This window comes from Panthera pardus, unplaced genomic scaffold, assembly GCF_024362965.1.
Source record: "Panthera pardus isolate Hobbes unplaced genomic scaffold, ASM2436296v1 HiC_scaffold_19, whole genome shotgun sequence".
In the NCBI taxonomy this organism is placed as follows: domain Eukaryota; kingdom Metazoa; phylum Chordata; class Mammalia; order Carnivora; family Felidae; genus Panthera; species Panthera pardus.
The window spans coordinates 21991005-22011164 of record NW_026526754.1 but is presented as its reverse complement, the minus strand read 5'-3'; the positions used below and the strand labels follow the sequence as shown (position 1 = coordinate 22011164).

At 50.6% G+C, this 20160-nt stretch overlaps 1 protein-coding gene across 1 annotated transcript in view; it reads right to left on the bottom strand.

Annotated features, from left to right (window-relative positions):
• The window catches only part of USP10 (ubiquitin specific peptidase 10), a 69570-nt gene that overhangs the window by 16584 nt on the left and 32826 nt on the right, over nucleotides 1-20160 (bottom strand). The window contains exons 3-4 of the mRNA XM_019413029.2: nucleotides 15694-15754; nucleotides 10393-11433 (exon numbers count right to left, since the gene is read on the bottom strand). Of these exons, the coding sequence (XP_019268574.2) occupies nucleotides 10393-11433; nucleotides 15694-15754 (1102 nt within the window). The remainder of the gene's footprint in view (nucleotides 1-10392; nucleotides 11434-15693; nucleotides 15755-20160) is intronic.

The window sequence follows — 20160 nt, the reverse complement described above, 5'->3', positions numbered from 1 at the left end:
ATTTAAGAAGTTAACGACATCCAGTAAATAACAGCGAACTAAATTCCTACACTCTGGAGAAGCGTTAAAAACCCCCTCGAGAAAGCACATATCCAAGGAAAAGGCACACTGTGTTGAAGCTTCACGGGGCCCAATATGGTGTGCAGTAACCAACGATTTAAAATTTTTAAAAATACTCTCCCCCCTAACACTAGGTTTGTTTATCTTTCCGTGGGGATCCAACCGGGAGCAGAGAACTATTTTAACAAGAAACAGAAACGGCTGAACTACATGGGTTGGAGCGAACAGACCTGAGACACGCAGGCTCTTCCCCGCACGCTGACAGCGAGGCAGGCCCCGCCAACAGCACGGTCCCTCGAACGCCAGCTACGGAGGAGTTCGAGTGCAGACGGGAGCCTCATCCGGGGGAAGCCCCAGCAACTGCCAGGGCACCCCACGCACCCCAACGGTGGGCGACCCATCACCGTCCAGGGAGGGGCGACACTCCTCTCTGAGACAGCGGCCTCACGTAGCGCGCTTCTACTCCTCACACAAGGCGTGTGCTCGAACGCCCTGGCTCCAGGCGGAAACACACCTCTCGGCAGGTTCACCCTGACGTCACTCTTCTCTACGGTCGGCAGACAGACGGGACTGCCATCTTCACAGAACGCTCGAGTGGTGCAATGAAACGCTTTAAGTAATTTTTTTCAGTAAAGTTTTACAACAAGACAAAGTCTCCCCATGTCCCACTTGTACCAGTGAAGCCACAAGTCAAGGACACCTTTTACCCAGGCGAGCGCCCGACGACGTGCAAGTGCTAAGGGGCGGCACTGAATCCTCAGCGATCCAGAGGAGCGGCACCATCCCCCTTTCACCAGGAAGGAGACGGAGTCTCTAAACCCCCGCCGGCCTGCCTGTGTCACTCGGGAGCGACGCGGCACAGCCGGTGCCTGAAAGCCACGATCTGTAGCCACACCGCTTCCTTTTAAATCGTGTCCCAGAAAAGAAAAAGGGAGTGAGCGTACGTGTGAGGTCAGCGCCCATCCAAGGCATCCAACAAAAGCAAGCTTTTTAATTCGACACCGCAGCTGGACTGGCAGGTCTCAGACTTGAGCTTTAAATGAGGAAATTAATTTGCACAGCTCTAACGTCCGCACACACCTATCCCTTCCCTCCTGGGACAGTAAATGCCCTCTTCCCTCTAACTGACGAAGCACGGTGAATGATTTTTCCATTTACAAAAAGTAAAGCGTCACAGGCTCCAGAAGACCTGCTGGGACCCGTTCAACTAGTCTGCGCTGGCACAGCTCTCCGCTCTCTCTCCTACCACGGGCGCAGCGCTGGGCGTCCGTGAGGACCGCGCCAGGTACAGAGCTGAGCCACGCGCGACAGGTGACGCCTCCCGGCAGAGACGGGACAGGGCGTTGACAAGACACTGTGCTGCGGGGCTCAGCTGTACCGTTCGTTACTGTGCTCACACCCCTGTCAGGGGGCCACCGCTATCCTGGCTCACGTCACAGGCGAGAGAACAGAGGCCCAGAGGGTTAGGGAGCCGGCACGGCTGTGGCCTGAGCTGACGCGTCACCCGCGTCCGCACTGCCCCTCGGCAAGTACCGGGCTCCAAGCCACGACCCTTTCACACAAAGGTTTCGGGGCTCACTCTCCCCACAGGCTTAAGATCTCCTCCTTAAATAGAGGAGGAGCTGTGCGTGTGTTTGTAGCGTATTATCACGACGGTCCATACTTGTCAACGTGTGCCCCAGAACGGCAATTATTTAACATAATTATTCCATTAAAAAATCTGTGCATTTCCAAATGGGCATCCGTCCCAGACGAACACTCTAGCAGAGGCGCGACCCCTGTGAATCTCTGCCATAGCAGTTTTACATCTACGAACAATAATGCTGTTTCTGCCAACCAGAAGACTCGGAATCAACCGCCTTCTTACCACCAGGACCTCGGCTAAATGACCCGCTGCCGTTCGCTGAGCCCTGCCCGGGCACCGGGTCCTGGAAGCACAGAGGTGGCTGAGAGGTGGCCCTGCTGCAGGAGAGCTTGCAGACCAGCGAAAAGGGGACAACGGGGCAGGCTGAACCGAAGGCGGGTCGGCGGACGGGATGCTCGGCCAGATCCACAGACCGGACAACCCGTCAGGCGGCAGGGGGCCGAGGACGGCAAATGGCAGCTGGCACGGCAAGGTCTCCGGCCGGGGCGATGGTGCCTCCCACCCAGAGCAGGCTTCTTGTTGTTGCATACGGTGATGAGGTCCCAGGCTCAGTTTCAGAGGCGTGGAAACGAGGTACCCAGATTATACCAGTCGGCAGTGCACTCACACCCACAGAGCAAGTACCACATCTACACACACACACACACACACACACACACACACACACACACACGCACACACACACGCCCACAGCTTGCAGCCGGCACCAGACATCCTCAGCAGGAGTGATGTGTCAGGAGCGGAGCCCCAAGCACCACCCACAGGTAAGAGGCAGCCCAAGAAGAACCTAGAAGGACGCGGGGGTTTGAATTAATAGTGGAGGCGGAAGCAGGCTCTAGGCCCCCGGGAAGGAGAGCCAGAGCGGAGCGGCCCGAAGCCTGCCTGAGGAGACAGGACTGGGGTGCTGAGGGGCTCACAGGACTGTGGAGGGAGGGAGCCAGGGAAGGACCGACTCACCGCTATGCTATGCTGGGGAAAGAAAGGAAACAGCAACCTCAATTTCTTTTGAGGATTCCAAGGAAGGAGCGGCTTCTAGGGTGGGGGGAGGGGCAAAGACAGAAGAGGGAGGTGGCTTAGTGACAGTAATTCTTGTTTAGCAAGACACGGAAGGAAAATGGAAAGAAAAGGACCAGAAGATCTGAAATTTCCCTCCCATGTTAACGGCCTTAACAGACTCAAAAACATGTTTGCAGACGGTCAAAAGTACTTTGAACTAATATCTTCTTAAACATAAAAAAAAAAAAAAAAAAATCAACTCCATGCTCAGAAGGAAACAGGTGTGGGGCGCCTGGGTGGCTCAGTCAGTGAAGCGTCCAACTTCGGCTCAGGTCATGATGTTGAGGTTCGGGAGTTCGAGCCCCACGTCGGGCTCTGTGCTGACAGCTCGGAGCCTGGAGCCTGGAGCCCGCTTCGGATTCTGTGCCTCCCTCACTCTCTGCTCCTCCCCTGCTTATGTTTGTAACCGAGCCACGTGCCCAGAATAATCTGCATCCCTGCAGGCTGAAACACTCCAGCCCTGTGGAGTCAGAGAATATACCCAATTTAAAGCTGACTATCAGCTGACTTCTTTCCAACACCGATCTGGGAAGCAACAGGTACTGGGTGGACAGAAACCTTTAGTTTCTACATCGACCCTTCCCGTTGGAACCAACGCCAGCTTAGGGCCATTGCTCTCAGTTCACTTATTTTTTAAGGGAGGGAAAAAAAAAAAAGCAGTTTCACTGTTCGGCATCTACGATCTCAAATTCAAGTCTCTCAGCATCACCTAGTGGTTGGCTCAATGACTGCAAGTAACAGAACATTCCAAACAGCCATGGAGCCACAAAATGAACAGGGCAAAAACTCAAAGCACGTCATCTGGAACAAAAAGACACTCAGTACATTTACTAGAGGATGTACTGAACTAGCTTCGAGTCTCCAACATTCTTTACAAGAGCCTCTGGTACAATATTCAAACATTTGTAGATTAAGGTCTTTATGGTAGAACATACAGAGAAGAAAACCATTCCAAACATTCCAGATTTTCCTTAATCATGACACTGCTATCCTAGAACGTTCTCTACAGTGGCAAGTCTTACCCAAGCTAAAATAAAGTTGCCATTCTGTCGTTAGCATCTTCCAGTGAGCCTAAACACCACTCTCGAAGGCGGGCTGACTGGAAGCAGTCTTCCCTGAAGGCACACTGCGTATCTCCGTGGCAGGAGGCGCCGTCACCCCCACCTAGTATCAGACAACCCCGTCACGCCGCTAACTGCTCTGCTGAGTCCTTCCCGTGTGGGTACCAGAGCTTCCTGGCCTCCTGGGTCCCAGCCTGATCTCGCCATCCCCACTGGTTCCAGCACATCTCCTACTGGCCTCAGGCCCCACACCTCTCTGCAGATGATTGCTGTCTTTCTGCTAATAAGAGCGGACATCTGTTCCTTTCGTATCTTCTTCTTCAGACAACGCTCGAGACGAGGCCAATCATCACTCACTGACCTAGAGAGTAGGTGGCACACAGAAAGTAACTATTAAGGGTAATGTGGGGGTGAACTGGAGACTAAAGTTGTTGGTTCCACTCAAGTTTGTTAGAAACGACCTGGTGGAGTTTGAGGGTCACCCTATCACACTGTTCAGAAAGCCTCCAGGCGCCCCTGCAAAGGAGACTCAAGGCACCAGTCCAGGAAGACAACCAGCAGACAACCAGAGTTCAAACCCTGACTCTGCCGCTCCATTCACTTTGCAGCCTGGGACAGAAGACTCCAGCCTCCCTTGTGGCAGAGTCGACAGGCTGTACCGTGCAAGGCCATGAGAGGCGCAGACACGAGGGCACAACAGGTCTACGGAGACACCTAGCAGGCTGGCAGGCGCTGACAATCCTTATTAGAATATAAAGAACGAGGGGCGCCTGGGTGGCACAGTCGGTTAAGCGTCCGACTTCAGCCAGGTCACGATCTCACGGTCCGCGAGTTTGAGCCCCGCGTCAGGCTCTGGGCTGATGGCTCGGAGCCTGGAGCCTGTTTCCGATTCTGTGTCTCCCTCTCTCTGCCCCTCCCCCGTTCATGCTCTGTCTCTCTCTGTCCCAAAAATAAATAAAAAACGTTGGCAAAAAAAAAAAAAAAAAAAAAAAAAAGAATATAAAGAACGGTGGGGCCCCTGGGTGGCTAGTGGGTTAAGCGTCCGACTTCGGCTCGGGTCACGTTCTGTTCGTGGGTTCGAGCCCCACGTCGGGCTCTGTGCTGACAGCTTGGAGCTTGGAGCCTGGAGCCTGGAGCCTGCTCCTGATTCTGGGTCTCCTTCTCTCTCTGCCCCTCCCCTGCTTGTGCTCGGTCTCTCTCTGTCTCTCAAAAATTAACAAACATTAAAAAACATATGTTTTTTTTTTTTAAAAAGAAAAGAAACAACTGATGTGGGCAGGAAGACACGGAAAAAGGAAATTAATTTATGGAAAACTTTGAGCAAACCAACAAGTTTCAGTACTCCAAGAAGTTAAATTACTGAAAATTAAGTTTTGGACATTTTGTGAATATACATCAAGTTCCATTTAAAAAGAAATGAAAGTTCGTAAAAAAATTAAAATTAAGTATCTCCTCGGGGCGCCTGGGCGGCTAGGTGGGCTAAATGTCCAACTCTCGGTCTCGGCTCAGGTTGTGATTTCACGTTTTGTGGGTTCGAGCCCCGCGTCAGGCTCTGAGCCGACAGTGCAGGGCCTGCTTGGGATTCTCTTTCTCTCCTCCTCTCTCTGCCCCTCCCCCGCTCACTCTCTTTCTCTCTCAAAAGGAATACACTTAAAAAAAGAAGAAGATGAAATCTCTTCTCATCTGGAACTTCTCTTAAGAAACACACATCCAGACGATGTAAAGGTTTGGTTCTGCAGCACCTGCCACTGGGCCCGCCCCCCTCAACAGCTGCAGAGACCACAACCGGGCGGAACACAGACAGACACCGGTGATGCGCTCCTCCTCTCCCTCCCGGCGACACACTCGTGCAAAGCTCCCAACTCCTCTCAAGGGTCATCTGTCACTATTACTGAATATCCTGCCACTTGTAACTCAAGTCAGTTCTTCTCGCCTTGCAGACAAGCCAGTAGGAATCTGGCTTTGGCCTACCTCTCGGCTCCATTTAGTTCAGTTTCTTTCATAACATCACCAATTCCGTTCACTGTTGTTTTCCTATCCTGAAGTCCAATAAGCACTCTAACAATCTCTGAGGTCAAAAGAATTAAAGCCGGGAAGGGCGGGGCCAAAGGACAAAAGGCAGGGTCCTTCCTGAGGCTGCAACTCGCAGTGGGACCTGTGAATCCAAGTCTTCACTGTCGGTTCTCTATTTCACCTTTTAAGGCAAATAATCACAAGTTAACCGGAACGACAACCCTCCCCCGAGGCCCTCCTTCCAGTTCATTATTGTCAGCGCAATTTACTACTCAGATCCACCCAGACAGCGGCTGCAGGAAGCTGGCCTCCTCAATCCACCCTTCGCACCGGGCTGGGGGACCGCCCCACGCCACGCTCGCTGACTCGAATGGCGCAGGATGCCAGAATGGTCCATGCCACACACAAGGTCCGAAGTGCCTTCGCTTCTGTACCGGCTTAAACACTAAATGGCCGAATTAAAATTAACTTTTCTTATGAAATCTGCTGACACACGGAAAAAGTGAGTGGTTAACAGCCTTTCTTGTATTTGAAGACATACACAGCGGCTCACGTAAACTGCCACAGATCATTCCAATGAAATGATTTACAAACCCGGAGGCAACACTTGCGCTGTAAACTTTTAAGTCAATAAAAAGCAGGATTATTTTTGTATGTATTTTAGGCATCAAATTTTGTTTTCCTAAAATTAGGATTTAGAGGTCACGGTACCTTTTAAAATCTGTGAAAATGCAGGGCAGAGAACTTTCCTGGATTCTTACTGCCCAGTAACTGGCCTGTAATCAACATTCTGATGCTGACCTGCTTTTTCTGTCACCTTCCTAAACTGTCCAGAGCATCCTGTAAGTGTTTCCCTTTCCCTCATCGCATCACTTTGGAAGGACACAAGCTCTCTCGGGTTACCAAATCAGGAGCAGGACAGCAAAGTGACCAAAACGTACCACTATCCGTTGGCTGCACAGACCAACGCACGCTCTGTAAGTAAGTGGAGGGGGGTCTCGATTTAGCTCTGTAAGAGAGAGACGCGGCCCAAATACCAGCAGGACCATAAACACAGTGAATCAGAAAGGGACCGGACGCTCCGTCCACAAGCATGACTCCGCCAAACCGGTGCTGGTACCTTTTATGCTACATTATCACTACCTCCGCTGCTCTGGAAAAGCTGAAGAGGAAATACAAAATATTTAAGAAATCATTCCCCTAGGAAAAGGGAAGTATAAATAAATATGGTTTATAAGCCACCAAAATGATCGATCACAAGGTATGTACTTGTTTACATATTCGAAATAAATACGGACACAGGAATTCATTTTTCTGAGCAGATCCAGCTTGGAATGATTCTGCTGCTGTCTCCAGGAACAAATTTTAGGTATAAAACCACTGTGCGATTTCCATACATTAATAGGTTTTGACTGAAACTCATAATAAACGGTAGCATTAGGGACTTCAATTTCTTCACCAGACAGGTGTAGTTTTAGAGCTGTCAAGGACTTCAGTTTACTTCGCTCTTTCCCCCTGGAATTTTAATTCATTTTATTTGGGTTTCAGCCTCGTCCCTCTCCTTGCCCACCATTATTTACACTCCTTTGAGACAAGATACACCGATGCACGATTTTAAAAGCCGACCATAAAATACAAAACAGCTCTATTTGTGACTCGAAAGCATCGGATATGATAAATGTTTCTGAGCAAAAGCCCGGAAAAGTTAAACATTCGTCACAACACACAGGGAATCCCTGTACTACCTGTGTGTCCCCCACACTTACTCTTTTTTTTTTTTTTTTCAACGTTTTTTATTTATTTTTGGGACAGAGAGAGACACAGCATGAGCGGGGGAGGGGCAGAGAGAGAGGGAGACACAGAATCGGAAACAGGCTCCAGGCTCCGAGCCATCAGCCCAGAGCCTGACGCGGGGCTCGAACTCACGGACTCACGGACCGCAAGATCGTGACCTGGCTGAAGTCGGACGCTTAACCGACTGCGCCACCCAGGCGCCCCCCACACTTACTCTTAAACGTGGACAGGTCTACGGCTCGGTAACCACTTTCAAATACAAGCTAAGATTTTCAAGTTTCTTTTCCTCACCCCCTGGTTCAGCTGTTACTACTGAAAAGTGGCAAATATCCCCTCTCAGATTGCAACAAGCAGGCACTGCCACAGAACTCCCCCCCAAGCCCATGCAGGCCCCTGCTCCCTGCAGGCTGGAGGAAAGCACTCTGGGGGTCAGCCCAAGTGCTCTTCCCTTCCAACTCCTGGAATAAGAGTTTCTACTTGAGTTCCCACCAATGCAACAAAACGTGGACAACCTACACCAAGAAGGTGAGAGCAGAACCCGCTAACATAACGGATCAACACGTACAAGTAGTCGAGAGCTGGCTGTATTTCGGGTCAAAATGCCTTATGTGGTGTTCTTACTGTTTACAGTTGGTTTATCTTCCTAATTTGTATCTCATTGCTGGTTACACAAAAATTAGTTGGCATTTATTAACCACAGACTTAATGACAGGGCAGAGGATCCAGAAATGTGGACATCCAAACTAAATGAACTTGGGATTTAAAAAAAAAAAAAAAAAAAAAATCAAATGTGGATACTGATTATTCTAAGAATTCAAAATAGAAAAAACCTCATATCTGAACTATTTCCCTCTCCCTGTTGACCAAAAGTTAATAAATACAAAAATCAACATAAAAATTACTCTCTCAGTAGAACCAGTTAGATGCTAATGCTTATTCTGGGATAACCATCATCAACAGATCTTTTAACGGAACTAGAGTCTCTTTCAGTTAAATGCTGCTTAAAATAAGTGGGCCTACGCTTAAAAACCTGCCCATTCAGGGGCGCCTGGGTGGCGCAGTCGGTTGAGCGTCCGACTTCAGCCAGGTCACGATCTCGCGGTCCGTGAGTTCGAGCCCCGCGTCAGGCTCTGGGCTGATGGCTCGGAGCCTGGAGCCTGTTTCCGATTCTGTGTCTCCCTCTCTCTCTGCCCCTCCCCCGTTCATGCTCTGTCTCTCTCTGTCCCAAAAAAAAATAAATTAAAAAAAAAAACAAAAACAAAAACAAAAAAAAAAACCTGCCCATTCGAGCGAAGTCTGTGGCAGTGATCTTACTCGTAACAAACTGAATTTATTTCACCGTCTTACAAAGTAAACGTCTACACAGGAGCCTATAACAAAGAGGAAGAGATTGCAAACAATACCACTTTGCCTAAGCTGTGTGTGGTCCCAGGAGTTTAGTGTCGCTGCTACAGGAAGCAATACTCAAAACTACTTTCTATATTTCTAAGCAGCAATTTCTAAGTCTCTCTAAGACTCAATAAAAAGTCTCAAAAGAATAAAGTATCTTTTTTTTTTTAAGTTTATTCATTTTTGAGAGACAGAGAGAGACAGAGCACAAGTGGGAGAGAAGCAGGCAGAGGGAGACCAGAATCCGAAGCAGGCTCCAGGCTCCAAGCTGTCAGCAGAGAACCCGACGTGGGGCTCAAACTCACAAACCGCGAGATCATGACCTGAGCCGAAGTCCGATGCTCAACTGACTGAGCCACCCAGGCGCCCCGAGACAGCTTTTTTAACTCCGCTAGCGGGACGAGAACCTGAAGAGCTGGCGACTGAACTTCTCAGGACAGAGAAACCTGAAGAAATACGTTGGCTTCTTAGCTATGTATAAACATAGACAGCCCCTGCATTTCTGATTCTTAGTAAATTCGCCCTTTGAGCCTGAACCCTCAAAAAAAAAAATCATCAACTTTGTCCCAAATTGCTGCAGTTTTTCTTTTCCTGTCAAGAGCTGACCCTCACGTGCTACAACGAACTAAAATCCACGTCCTCAATCCAAAACAGACGACAAAAGAAAACCACCCCCGCCAGGGTGCCTGGGCGGCTCAGTCAGTTGAGCAGCCGACTTTGGCTCAGGTCGTGATCTCACAGTTCGTTCGTGGGTTCAACCCCCATGTCAGGCTCTGTGCTGACAGCTCAGAGCCTGGAGCCTGCTTTGGATTCTATGTCTGTCTCTCTCTCTGTCTGCCCCTCACCCCCCTCGCGCTCTGTCTCTCTCCCTCTCCCAAAAATAAGTAATAAACATTAAAAAAATTAAAAAAAAGAAAAAAACCCAAATGCTTTCTAACATCCTAAGAAAGAACAGAACAGAAACAGTGCAAAGCTCAGTCCACATCAAGGATTCCACAGCAAAGTGTGCAGGAGCCGTGACACACGTACACGTCCATTCACTCACACGATGGAGAATTACTGGACCAAAAGGCAAGAAAGTGGAAATGTAACCCGTCAGCCGAAAAGGACTGGTAACAGACATGGACTGTTCACTTAACACAAAGGTATGAGCACCCCCCCTCCCCCCGCCCCCGGCCCTGTGCCTAGATATCCTTTCACGTCTAGACAGGTAACGATTGAGGCATGGCCACTCTCGAGAAATTCCTAGTAACACACAGGTCAGGGCCTGCTGCTGCGGGCAAGCGTCAGCCCAGACAGCCTCAGAGGTCCTCACCCGGAGCGAAGGAGCCCTGCTCCCATCTCCACTCTCCACCTGTGTCTCTTGAACTATACCTGCAATCTTTATGGCTACGGGATCCTCTGAAACTGGAACAAGCCCTTCTTTGACTTCGACCTGCTTTTCAGAGACCAGGGGGGACGTGGCGGGAGGGGAATACTTAGTTTCCACGGGAGCCACGGGCGAGGAGGAAGAGGGCTTGGAATCATGAAAAAGACTGGCCCACGACTTAGGCTGGCTGGCGGGAGCGGCGCCCGCCGCAGAGGCCGGGGCATCGGCGGCAGGGGCAGCGCCCTCGGCTTTAGCAGCGTCCGAGTCCGGGCTTTCCACGGTGTGCAACTCGACCCCATTGGCAGCTGAGCCCTCGCCAGAGGATTCAAGTATTTGTCCATTAGCGACGGCAAGGTTTTCAGTAGTGTGAGTCCCCGGGGAAGGCTGAGCCACCGCTGTCCTCGACAGGCCGTCCCCGCCGGCCTCTGCGGGGAGGCAGGACTGTTCCAAGTCAGCCCCGTGGCAGCTCCCGGGCTGCCCTGCAGTCCTCGCATCGCCGTCGAGGGCTCCGGGGAAAGGCCCGCCGGACACGGCGTCGCTGACGAAGTCCGTGGAACCCTGAGGGCTGCCGCAAGTCCTGGGTGTCCCCAGTGGGGGCGCCGCGCCCGCTAACTCCACATCCTCCGGGCCGACGCTGTTCGGGACCGCCGGGTTGGCGTGGCCGTTGACCAGGGCGTCCGTGGGAATGCTCCCCTCACCGCCATCTTTCAAGTAACTGTAATATCCCGGTGGACGTTTTTTCTTCTTTTTACGCTCCCTCTGTCCGAGACCACCCGCGACACCGTCGTTTTCTAGCACTTCCACCTCCACGCTAGAGCTGCCGTCCAGAGCAAGGGCAGAGCCTGGGTACTGGCAGTCCACGGAGCTGTAGGCCGCTTCTTTATCTATGTCATCAGGGATCTTTTTGGAAGTTGTGCAACTGAGGATAAATTCAGGGGCCTGAGGATTCAATGTGCTCGAAATACTGTAGTTGGGAGTTCTCGGCAAAGTGTCGTTAGGTTCAATTACTTCGTTAACACCAAACTCAATTCTCTGATATTCTTGTCCTGTTCAGAAAGACAAGGATCAGCGAATATCCCATTAGTTGAGAACACGGCTTATAGACGTCTCAAAAATTATTTTCTTTTTGAAACTGAACCCTTAAAGTCTTCTTCTGATTAACAAAGCTATGACATTTTATTTCTGTGCCAAAAAATCTGCTGAAAATAAGTAACTATGAAACTTTATTTAATTTGGAGATATGAAAAACAGAAGCCTGTATTTATTTTCCACTTTCAGGGTAGCCACGGGAGACTTCCAGAAGGCAGAAATTTAAATGAGATTATAATAGAAAGCAAGTAATATTTTGCCTGTCTAAAAACACCCCTCAGTGAAATATGACTTTATTGGCTTGCTTTCTGGGGTATATGTATTTCGGACAACTTAATTAAAAAAAAAAATCATGACAACTAACTTAGGGACTGGAAGTCACTGCTGTATTTATGACTTCTCTAACTGGTGTAATTTAGTAATTCAGAAAATATAAACTACACCAGAATTAATCCTCTACATAAAAGCGCACTTCAGAGATGCTCCTTACAACTACCCGTCTCTTCGGCCGCCTGGGTGGCTCAGTCGGTTAAGCATGTGACTTCGGCTCAGGTCATGACCTCGCAGTTTGTGAGTTCAAGCCCCACACTGGGCTCCGTGCTGACAGCCCAGAGCCTGGAGCCTGCTTCGGATTCTGTGTCTCCCTCTCTCTCTGCCCCTTCCCTGCTCATGCTCTGTCTCTCTCTCTCAAAAAATGAATAAACATTAAAAAAATAAAATAACAAAACAATCACCCGTCTCCTGATCTCCTCCACTGACAACCTTAACTGAAGTCTGAAAATGGCTTTGCATGAATGCATGTAAATGTGCACTAAATGAATTCATAATGGATGAACTCCACGGGTGATGAAGATACATCCAAAAATACCCAAAGACAGTTAGGACTGCACACTTTTAGAAACTTCTTTGGGACCTTTCACTGCTTCCTGCCAACGGACGACAATCTACACGTGCCACCATTCCGAAAGGTACATTTTTTTCATAGTTTACATTTCTGAAGTTACGTTAAGTTTTAGAATCAACTGCAGCTTTCAAGAGACATCAAGCATCAGTGTCATCTTCTATCTGACGCAACAGTTCCAAATTTTGAAGTTAAGGAAAGGCCACATGCCTTCTAACTCATCTTTAATGCCTAACTGAGGATTTCTCCGAGTCCAGCCTAAGGAGCCAACTTCTCAAAACATGTATTTCAGAAAAACCCACCCTGCCAGAAGAACTGTGCTCTACTAGAAATAACCTATGTTTCACCTCGGAAGTCTTTTAAAAAGCAGCCCCCAGGAGGCGGCAATTACGTGCAAGTTACTGGAGGGCAGGGGTGTCAACAGTCTAAGTCTTCGTCCGTTTAATGATCACACCTGGGGGGCGGGAGGGGCGAACACCTGCCCAACACCAGAAAGTTCCTGAAAAAGGAATACTAGTGATGGTTACACCTAACAGCGCATTTCCATATAAAGCCACCACCACGACCACTTGAATCCTTTGGTCCTTGAACACTGATTTTTTTGTTTCCTTATTTTGAAAAGAATCGCTAAAGACAAGCGAACTTCTCCACCATCATACCTAGAAGTAGGCCGTCCATTCTGCTTCCAGGCATCCCCTACTCTGCGGTGCTGCGAGGGTGCAATGCCGCTGCATGGCCTGACACGGATGTATTTGAGGCAATGAAGAGCACGCCACACAGGGAGGCTACCCTGGGGACACTGGGGCGTACTGTGAAATCTGATTATAAATTAGTATGCGCTGTGTCAGGCAGTCTGTGCAAGAGTTTAACTCCAACACACACAGTGCCTTCCACATCTCAATCCTTGATCTTATCGGGTCCCAGAATATTCTAGAACACGATATATTTCCTTAATCTTACCATATCACAGAACATTCTAGAACATGATATGACATTAATGGAATCATTTCACTACGCTACGGCCACTATGAAAACATGATCCTGTCTAGGGTCTGACTGCATCACTGGAAGGCAGAGTCCTACCCGGAACGGCTCCTCCTCTTTGCCAGAACACACACCACGGACACACGTGCGCACTGCCCCACACGGCAGAGGAGTCAGGAGAAGCCCGGTCGGGGCGGGCTGACGGACCGGTGGAAGCCCGCGAAGCCAGGCTTCACACAACACAGTCGAAGCAGCGGGTGACCGGGGACCGCTCAGCGCTCAGGCTATGCAGGCAGTGGGTGGTTGGGGAAGGAAAGCAGCTCAAGTAAAACGATGACATCCTAGCAGCGTTTTGCCAAGCGTGCTCCCCGCAGCGCCCTGGGTTCCTGAACGCGCCCCGCGGTCTGCAATGCTCAGGGGCCCCTACGGGTTGTCGTGCCCGCCACTGTCTAAGAACTTAAGTGGCTGGCTCAGCTCATTTCTCCAATTAGCAGAGCGGCCAGCCACGTGCAAAGTGCTGACTGGTATCACAGAGGGCTGAGTGATGAGTAAGGCAGAGACCCCGCCCCAGGGAGTTACATTTGCCTGCAGACAGACACCTCGGACCGAAGCTGACAGCACGGAGGGAGGGCAAGACAAGGCCTCAACGGTTTACAGAAAGAATGCTTCCAGATACACGAAAGAGCGCCAATTTCCACGAGAAGCCACGGAGGCGTCCGCGGAAGAGGCGGGACAGCTGGCCGGGAGCGGGGGGAGGGGGGCGCACACTATTTCCAGCTGTGGGAAGCGACTGAAGGAAAGGAGAGGCAGGAAAGGCACCCGTGATGAGCCCCCGCACAGAGCCCGCTGCAGCTGCCTACGGTGGGAGGCGGAGGACGTCTCCTAACTCATTCACCCAGAGCCACACTGGGGGTTCACGACATGCCAGATACGACACCGTGCAGCTGCTAAGCACACAGACGTGGACGACCACGATCCCTGCCGCCACGGCTGCACTCAGCCCGGAAAGGGGGGCGGACTCATCACCGGACAGTGGGACAAGCACTGGAAGAGAAGCAGACGTCATGGAACCGCGAGAGAACAGAAAAGGCCTCAGGGAAAAAGGGGCCTTTAAGCTGGCCGGTCTCTAACAGCACGAGCAGGTGGCAAGGTCCCAGCTGTGTTTTCAGCAGATTAAAAGGTGGACTTGAGACAACGGAGAACAGGGGACAAGAAGCAGTAACTGAACAGAAGACAGCCTGGAAGGCGGGTATGGCGCGAGAAAGGGAAGGAGAGAGCTGGACGCTGGGAAGAGCTGGCAGGGCCTCCCGTCTCCAGCCTGCGCCCCTTGGGCGGGTGGTGAGGCCGTTAACTGGACAAGAATAAAAGGAGTAACGTGACAGGGAAAAGAACGAGACATTTTAAAGCACTGGGGAGACACCTGCAGCACGCTTACGACGTGCAGAATACACGGAGACAGACTGAATCCAGCGGACTCGGGCAGCGGCCGCCCTGGAGGCTGGGCGGCAGGCAGGGGGGGCCGGCTCCCTCCAGCTCACTTCATCAGTCCCGTCCTGAGCCGCCACCGGAACCGCCCTTCCCCTCGCCATCTCCGAGACGCCGGCTTCCCAGCTGCTAACGTGAGACACAGTCTCTCTCTGATTTTACTGTGCAAAGTCCAGACAGTCTCTTCAAGGCGCACGTCTAGATCATAATTAAGAGCCCATGCTAACGAAGCAGGGAACCGGATCCCTGGCTCTCCAAGGAGAGGGTCGGCGTTCGCTTCTCCGAGGCCAGCGAGGGACCTTAATGATCCAGACTGAACGCGGTCCACGCGGACCCGACCCGCGCGGTGACGGCAGCCCGCGGTAACCGAACCACCCGCAGCCCTCGACAACACAAAATCGCTGCATCTCAGCGGACACCGTCTCCGGGAATCGGCTCTGCGCCCGCTCGCGGCGAGGCGGCAGCTGCGGGCCGGCAGCCTCCCCAACCAGGAGGAAGCCCGCCGAGAGGTTTCTCAGAAAGCACTGGCCGTGAAAAACCTACCTGTGCAGCTGAGAACGGTGAAGAGAAAAACAGACTCGAACAAGCAACTCCTTCGCTAAACCTGGAACATCTGATACTCTGAAGCCCAGAAGACACTTAACTCCTCAGGCAAAACGGTGCAGTGATCAAATATGCTATAGCTTACAGCAAAAACACTGAGCAGTAACGCATGTTTACTGGAAAAGTAGGAACGAGCAGGAAACGTGGCTTCCAGGCCTCCTGCCCGTCCCCCCCCCCCCCCCCGGTCCCCCCAGCACACAGGGCCAGCATGCATGTCCGGGGGGTAGAGGAGAGACCAGCTTACCATCGGGTAGTTCATCGGGAGCTTGTGTGCCACACAGAACTGTTCCGTTGTAGGGAGGAAGCTGCACAGGGAAGTGGAAAACAAATTTTAATTCAACAACATCTTAACACCCAACACATGCTTCTTCGTTAAGGCAACACTTCGTTAAAACTCTTTATCCGTTCAACTTCTCGTGACATTTGTTTACAATAACATACACTGACAGTAAAATTAAATCACCTTCATTTAAGAAAAAAATACCAGAGGAATGCTTTTAAATATTGCCATTAAGATCCAAAAATGAGGCAAAATAATAAAAACGGACTCCAACGGACACGTGAACCAACCACGATACTATGCTACGACAAACACCCCCGTCTCACAGGACGTCAGGCAGCCCACAGGTACCGCGGCCACTTGTCCCGGGCCCCCGACAAAGATGACCCGTACTGCCCGTCGGCGTTTCAGGTTCACCTCACACGCGTCAGCACGGCCAGTGGAGGCCAGGACCAGGCCCGCGGGCAGAGTGCCGAGAGCCCACAGACAAGTCTGACAATCACGGCTCCTTTTGGACACAGTGCCTTAAATAACTGAATTAAAGGCTGGAAAAAACATTCTTTGTTTAGGGGAGAGAAAGCAAAGCAGCGAGTGTCTGACCTCTTTGTAAAAAGCAGGAAGGTAGTGCTATGAATATCCCGAATTTTTCTTCTTCCTAGCTATTCCATAGCATTTAAGACTTGGAAATGTTTCAAACGGACACATTCGGGATAAGAATGCTTAGGACGGAAGGGCTAAGGCAAGTGGACCTGAAGAAAGAACAGAAGAACAAAGCAACGACACCCTAGAACAGCCCTTCTCCAAGCGTGTCCCCCCGCAGCGCCCGGGCTTCCTGGACGGGCCCCGGGGACTGTCACGCCCGCCACTGTCCGAGAACTGCTGCGTGAGTGGCTTCCTCGGCCGATTTCCCCAATGAACTCTCATCTCAGCAAGTCGACTCAATAATCACGGAGACAAACACTTATCACTCCAAGTAACCAAGTTCTCTCCCCCCAGAGAACCTAAGGAAACAAAGAGCAGTTCAAAAGGAACTGAACAGGGGCGCCTGGGTGGCTCAGTCAGTTAAGCGGCCGACTTCAGCTCAGGTCATGATCTCGTGGTACGTGGGTTCGAGCCCCGCGTCAGGCTCTGTGCTGACAGCTCAGAGCCTGGAGCCTGCTTCGGATTCTGTGTCTCTCTCTCTCTCTCTCTCTCTCTCTCTCTCTCTCTCTCTCTCAAAAATCAATAAAGGTTAAAAAAATTTTTTAAAAACAAAACAAAAAAAACAAAAGGAACTGAACACTTTCAGGACGGGAGAGCTATGCATGTTTCCACCACGCATTCCCACTAGGGGGCGCACGGTTCCCATCCGCTGACACACCAGGAGAACCCCTTCCGGGTGCGGCCAGGGGCTACCCTGGGACTCGCACCTCGCACGGGCTGCTGCAGCGTTGACCTCTGGCACAGACACACGGAGCGAAAAGGGCGCACGTGAGGACCAGTCGCTTCCCGTTCCTCTGCAGCCACAAGGGAAGTTTATCAAGCTCCCGGATGCAGAGGGCCTTCTCTTTCTCCATCAGTGACAGCAGCGCCCCCTGGTGACAGAAATCTATACAACTGTAAGGCACCGAAAGTGCTTAGTTTTTTTAATCACGCTGTATTTACACAAACTGCGGTAAGGGGTAGAGGCAGGTCCCGAAAACAGACCTCCCACCCCAGCAGACTCCAGGGCAACACCGACAACCTGCTGGCGTTTAAAACACTCTGAGTTACTAATCTGGTAAGAGTGCAAAGGTGGGAATTAGTGATGCTGCAATGAGTTCTGGCACCAAAGTGTGTGTGTGTGTTTTTTTTACTCTGTAAGCACGTGGCACCTTTAACTCAACAAACCTCCACCACTCATAAGATGCCCCTTAGTCTGTGGTAAATGTGGATTTATTATAGACAGCGGAACGGAATTGTAAGAGTTGTCCAAAGTTCCCTCTCTCACCGCGCGGCTATTTACGAGCACACAAACTTGCAAACTGAAGCAAAACCATAAAGCTCTCACACACGAATGCACGGTGAGCGACGCAAGACGCCGACATCTCGTGACATCGGGCGCAAAGTGAGATCAACTTGGGCCGAGAATAGCGCCACCGTCTTTTGAAGTCACTGCTTGGGCCCTTTGATGCAGAAGGTAATGTGTTCAACAAACACTGTGTGATAGCCCTTACCTCCGGAATCTCAAAAACGAAAACAGCTCAAGTCCAAAACCCAAAGAGTGGAACGGTGGGTAGTTCCCAAGGCTGTGGACTGGGGGGGCGGGAGAGACGCTGCTGAGGGGCAAGTACCTGCGACTCGCAGGTAAGCCCTGGACACGTGACACGCCACACGGATTACAGGCAGCACACCTGGCTGTGAACCCCAAGCCTGAGAGACCAGAGCTTAACTGTTGTCACAACTAAAGGAAACGGTGAGTCTGTGACGAGATACAGTAACTCCACGACAGCAATCTTGCAACATAAACGTATCGGATGTGGCGCGCACCTTATTAAGCTTACACGATTTTGTGTCGATTACATTTCCTGAACTCACGTTTCAAAACCTTTTGGCACTGCCCCCATTTGTTCCGCCGTCTAAAAGCCCCTCGTGAACCTCAAGTCTCTCCTCTGAAGCCCCGCAAGGACACCAAACCCGGGAGAGGAACAGTCTTAACTCTCCATAGCCAGACCCACACCCACACACCCACGCACGCACCCACGCACAGACACACACACACACCCTCAGCGTCTGCAGCGTGGCCCGTCCCGCTCTGGTCTTGTTTTTCCCGTAACTGCATTAAGCATGTGTGCGCGTTGCCCCCAATACCGAAGTTCCGGAAGTCCCAAGAACAAGGAGCACTCACCCCTTATTTGTGAACACTACTGACATGACGACGACTGGGGTTCAAAACATGCTTATTCAGTAAATTGACTGTATTTCTTCCAGCTGGAGAAATTCATTTTTAAATCATGCTGGCTTACAAACTAGAGCACAGCTTTATAAAAAAAGACATGTGGTATGTTACCTTTAAATTTCTACTAATATTTAAGATCACACACAGGAACCAGCTGAGAGGGTTTCTTCGGATTCTGTTAAACTACCGACCATCCTGTCTGGCCAGGGACAAGCTTTCAAACAGGGAAAGTAAAACGGAGTCCAACACTCAGCTGAGAGAACAGGAGAAAAGCAGAATGTTCCTACAGTTTAACACTTTATGTTTCTCAAGCTTTGTTTTTTCAGTTCTTGGCCCCAGGGAGAGGAAAAAAATGCTTCTCAATTTCCTAACAGCCAAAGAAGTACATGATGAACAGGGCTGGTGCGAGTTCCCACGACGGCCACACGGCAGGCACGGCGCGGGCAGGAGCCACCGCCGTTTTCAGCGCGAGGCAAAAGGCCCGAGCCACGAGGCCACAGCGCCAGGAGACAACAGCACCCACACACCCACCCGTGCAACCACACGGCACGCCATGAAACAGTCTGTGCCCCACGTGATTATGCTACTCGCACGCTCCAGACTCCTGAATTACAACAATTACGACACTGAGAGAGAGAGCCTGGCCCGATCGCATTAATTAGCCTGTGTTTCCCCTTTGCGGGTCACTGGACCATATGTGATTCTGGCAGACGACATCTGTCATACCTGCCCCCAAACGCAACGCATATTCAAAAGCGAAAACACAGAAGACCCAGAAGTGAGCCAGACTTACGAAGATTTCTGGCTATAAACTCATTCTGTTAAGACACAGCCATTATTTCTACAGTAAAAAGTCTGACATGACTTTACCATCAAATCCTTATGTGCGAAGGTCTTCCACAGTAACTACCGACTGCCCAACATTCTGGGAGGTAAACAAACACCCCCGTTTTCCTATAAGGAAGCACGATGAGTGGGAGGAAACTGCCAGAGCCACCAGGCCTACTTGAGTAGCAGAGTGACCAAGGAGAGCAGCTCTCCAGACTCTGAAATATGGTACATTCTCTACCTTCACATCACAGGAAAACCCACGTGTTTACTCTGACACTTACCTGCAAACAGGCTCTCACAAACCCACACGAATGCACACACTTGCGAAAAGCTTTTGTAAAATACACAAGTGGGGCTTTCTCATCTTTTGAAACCTTAATTGCCAAGAGCACAGGCTGTCCTGTCCCTGGCAGGTGCCTCTGTATTCTGCTGTGATTCAAAGACAGAAATGACTTAAAACTCGAACCACTAGTACACAGAGTAGAACCTCAATTACACTAACGCTTGGGGAATACGGGACGATCATGTTTTTCCTAATTGTTATTTTTTCTGTCAGGACACACTCAACTCCAAGCCTCATTCTACAAAATCTAACATGCACAGATGCATTTTACTGCCTTAGGAAATACAATCTATAACGCAGCGTTCACGGTTTCCTGGCTCCTATCCTTAGATTCCTTAAA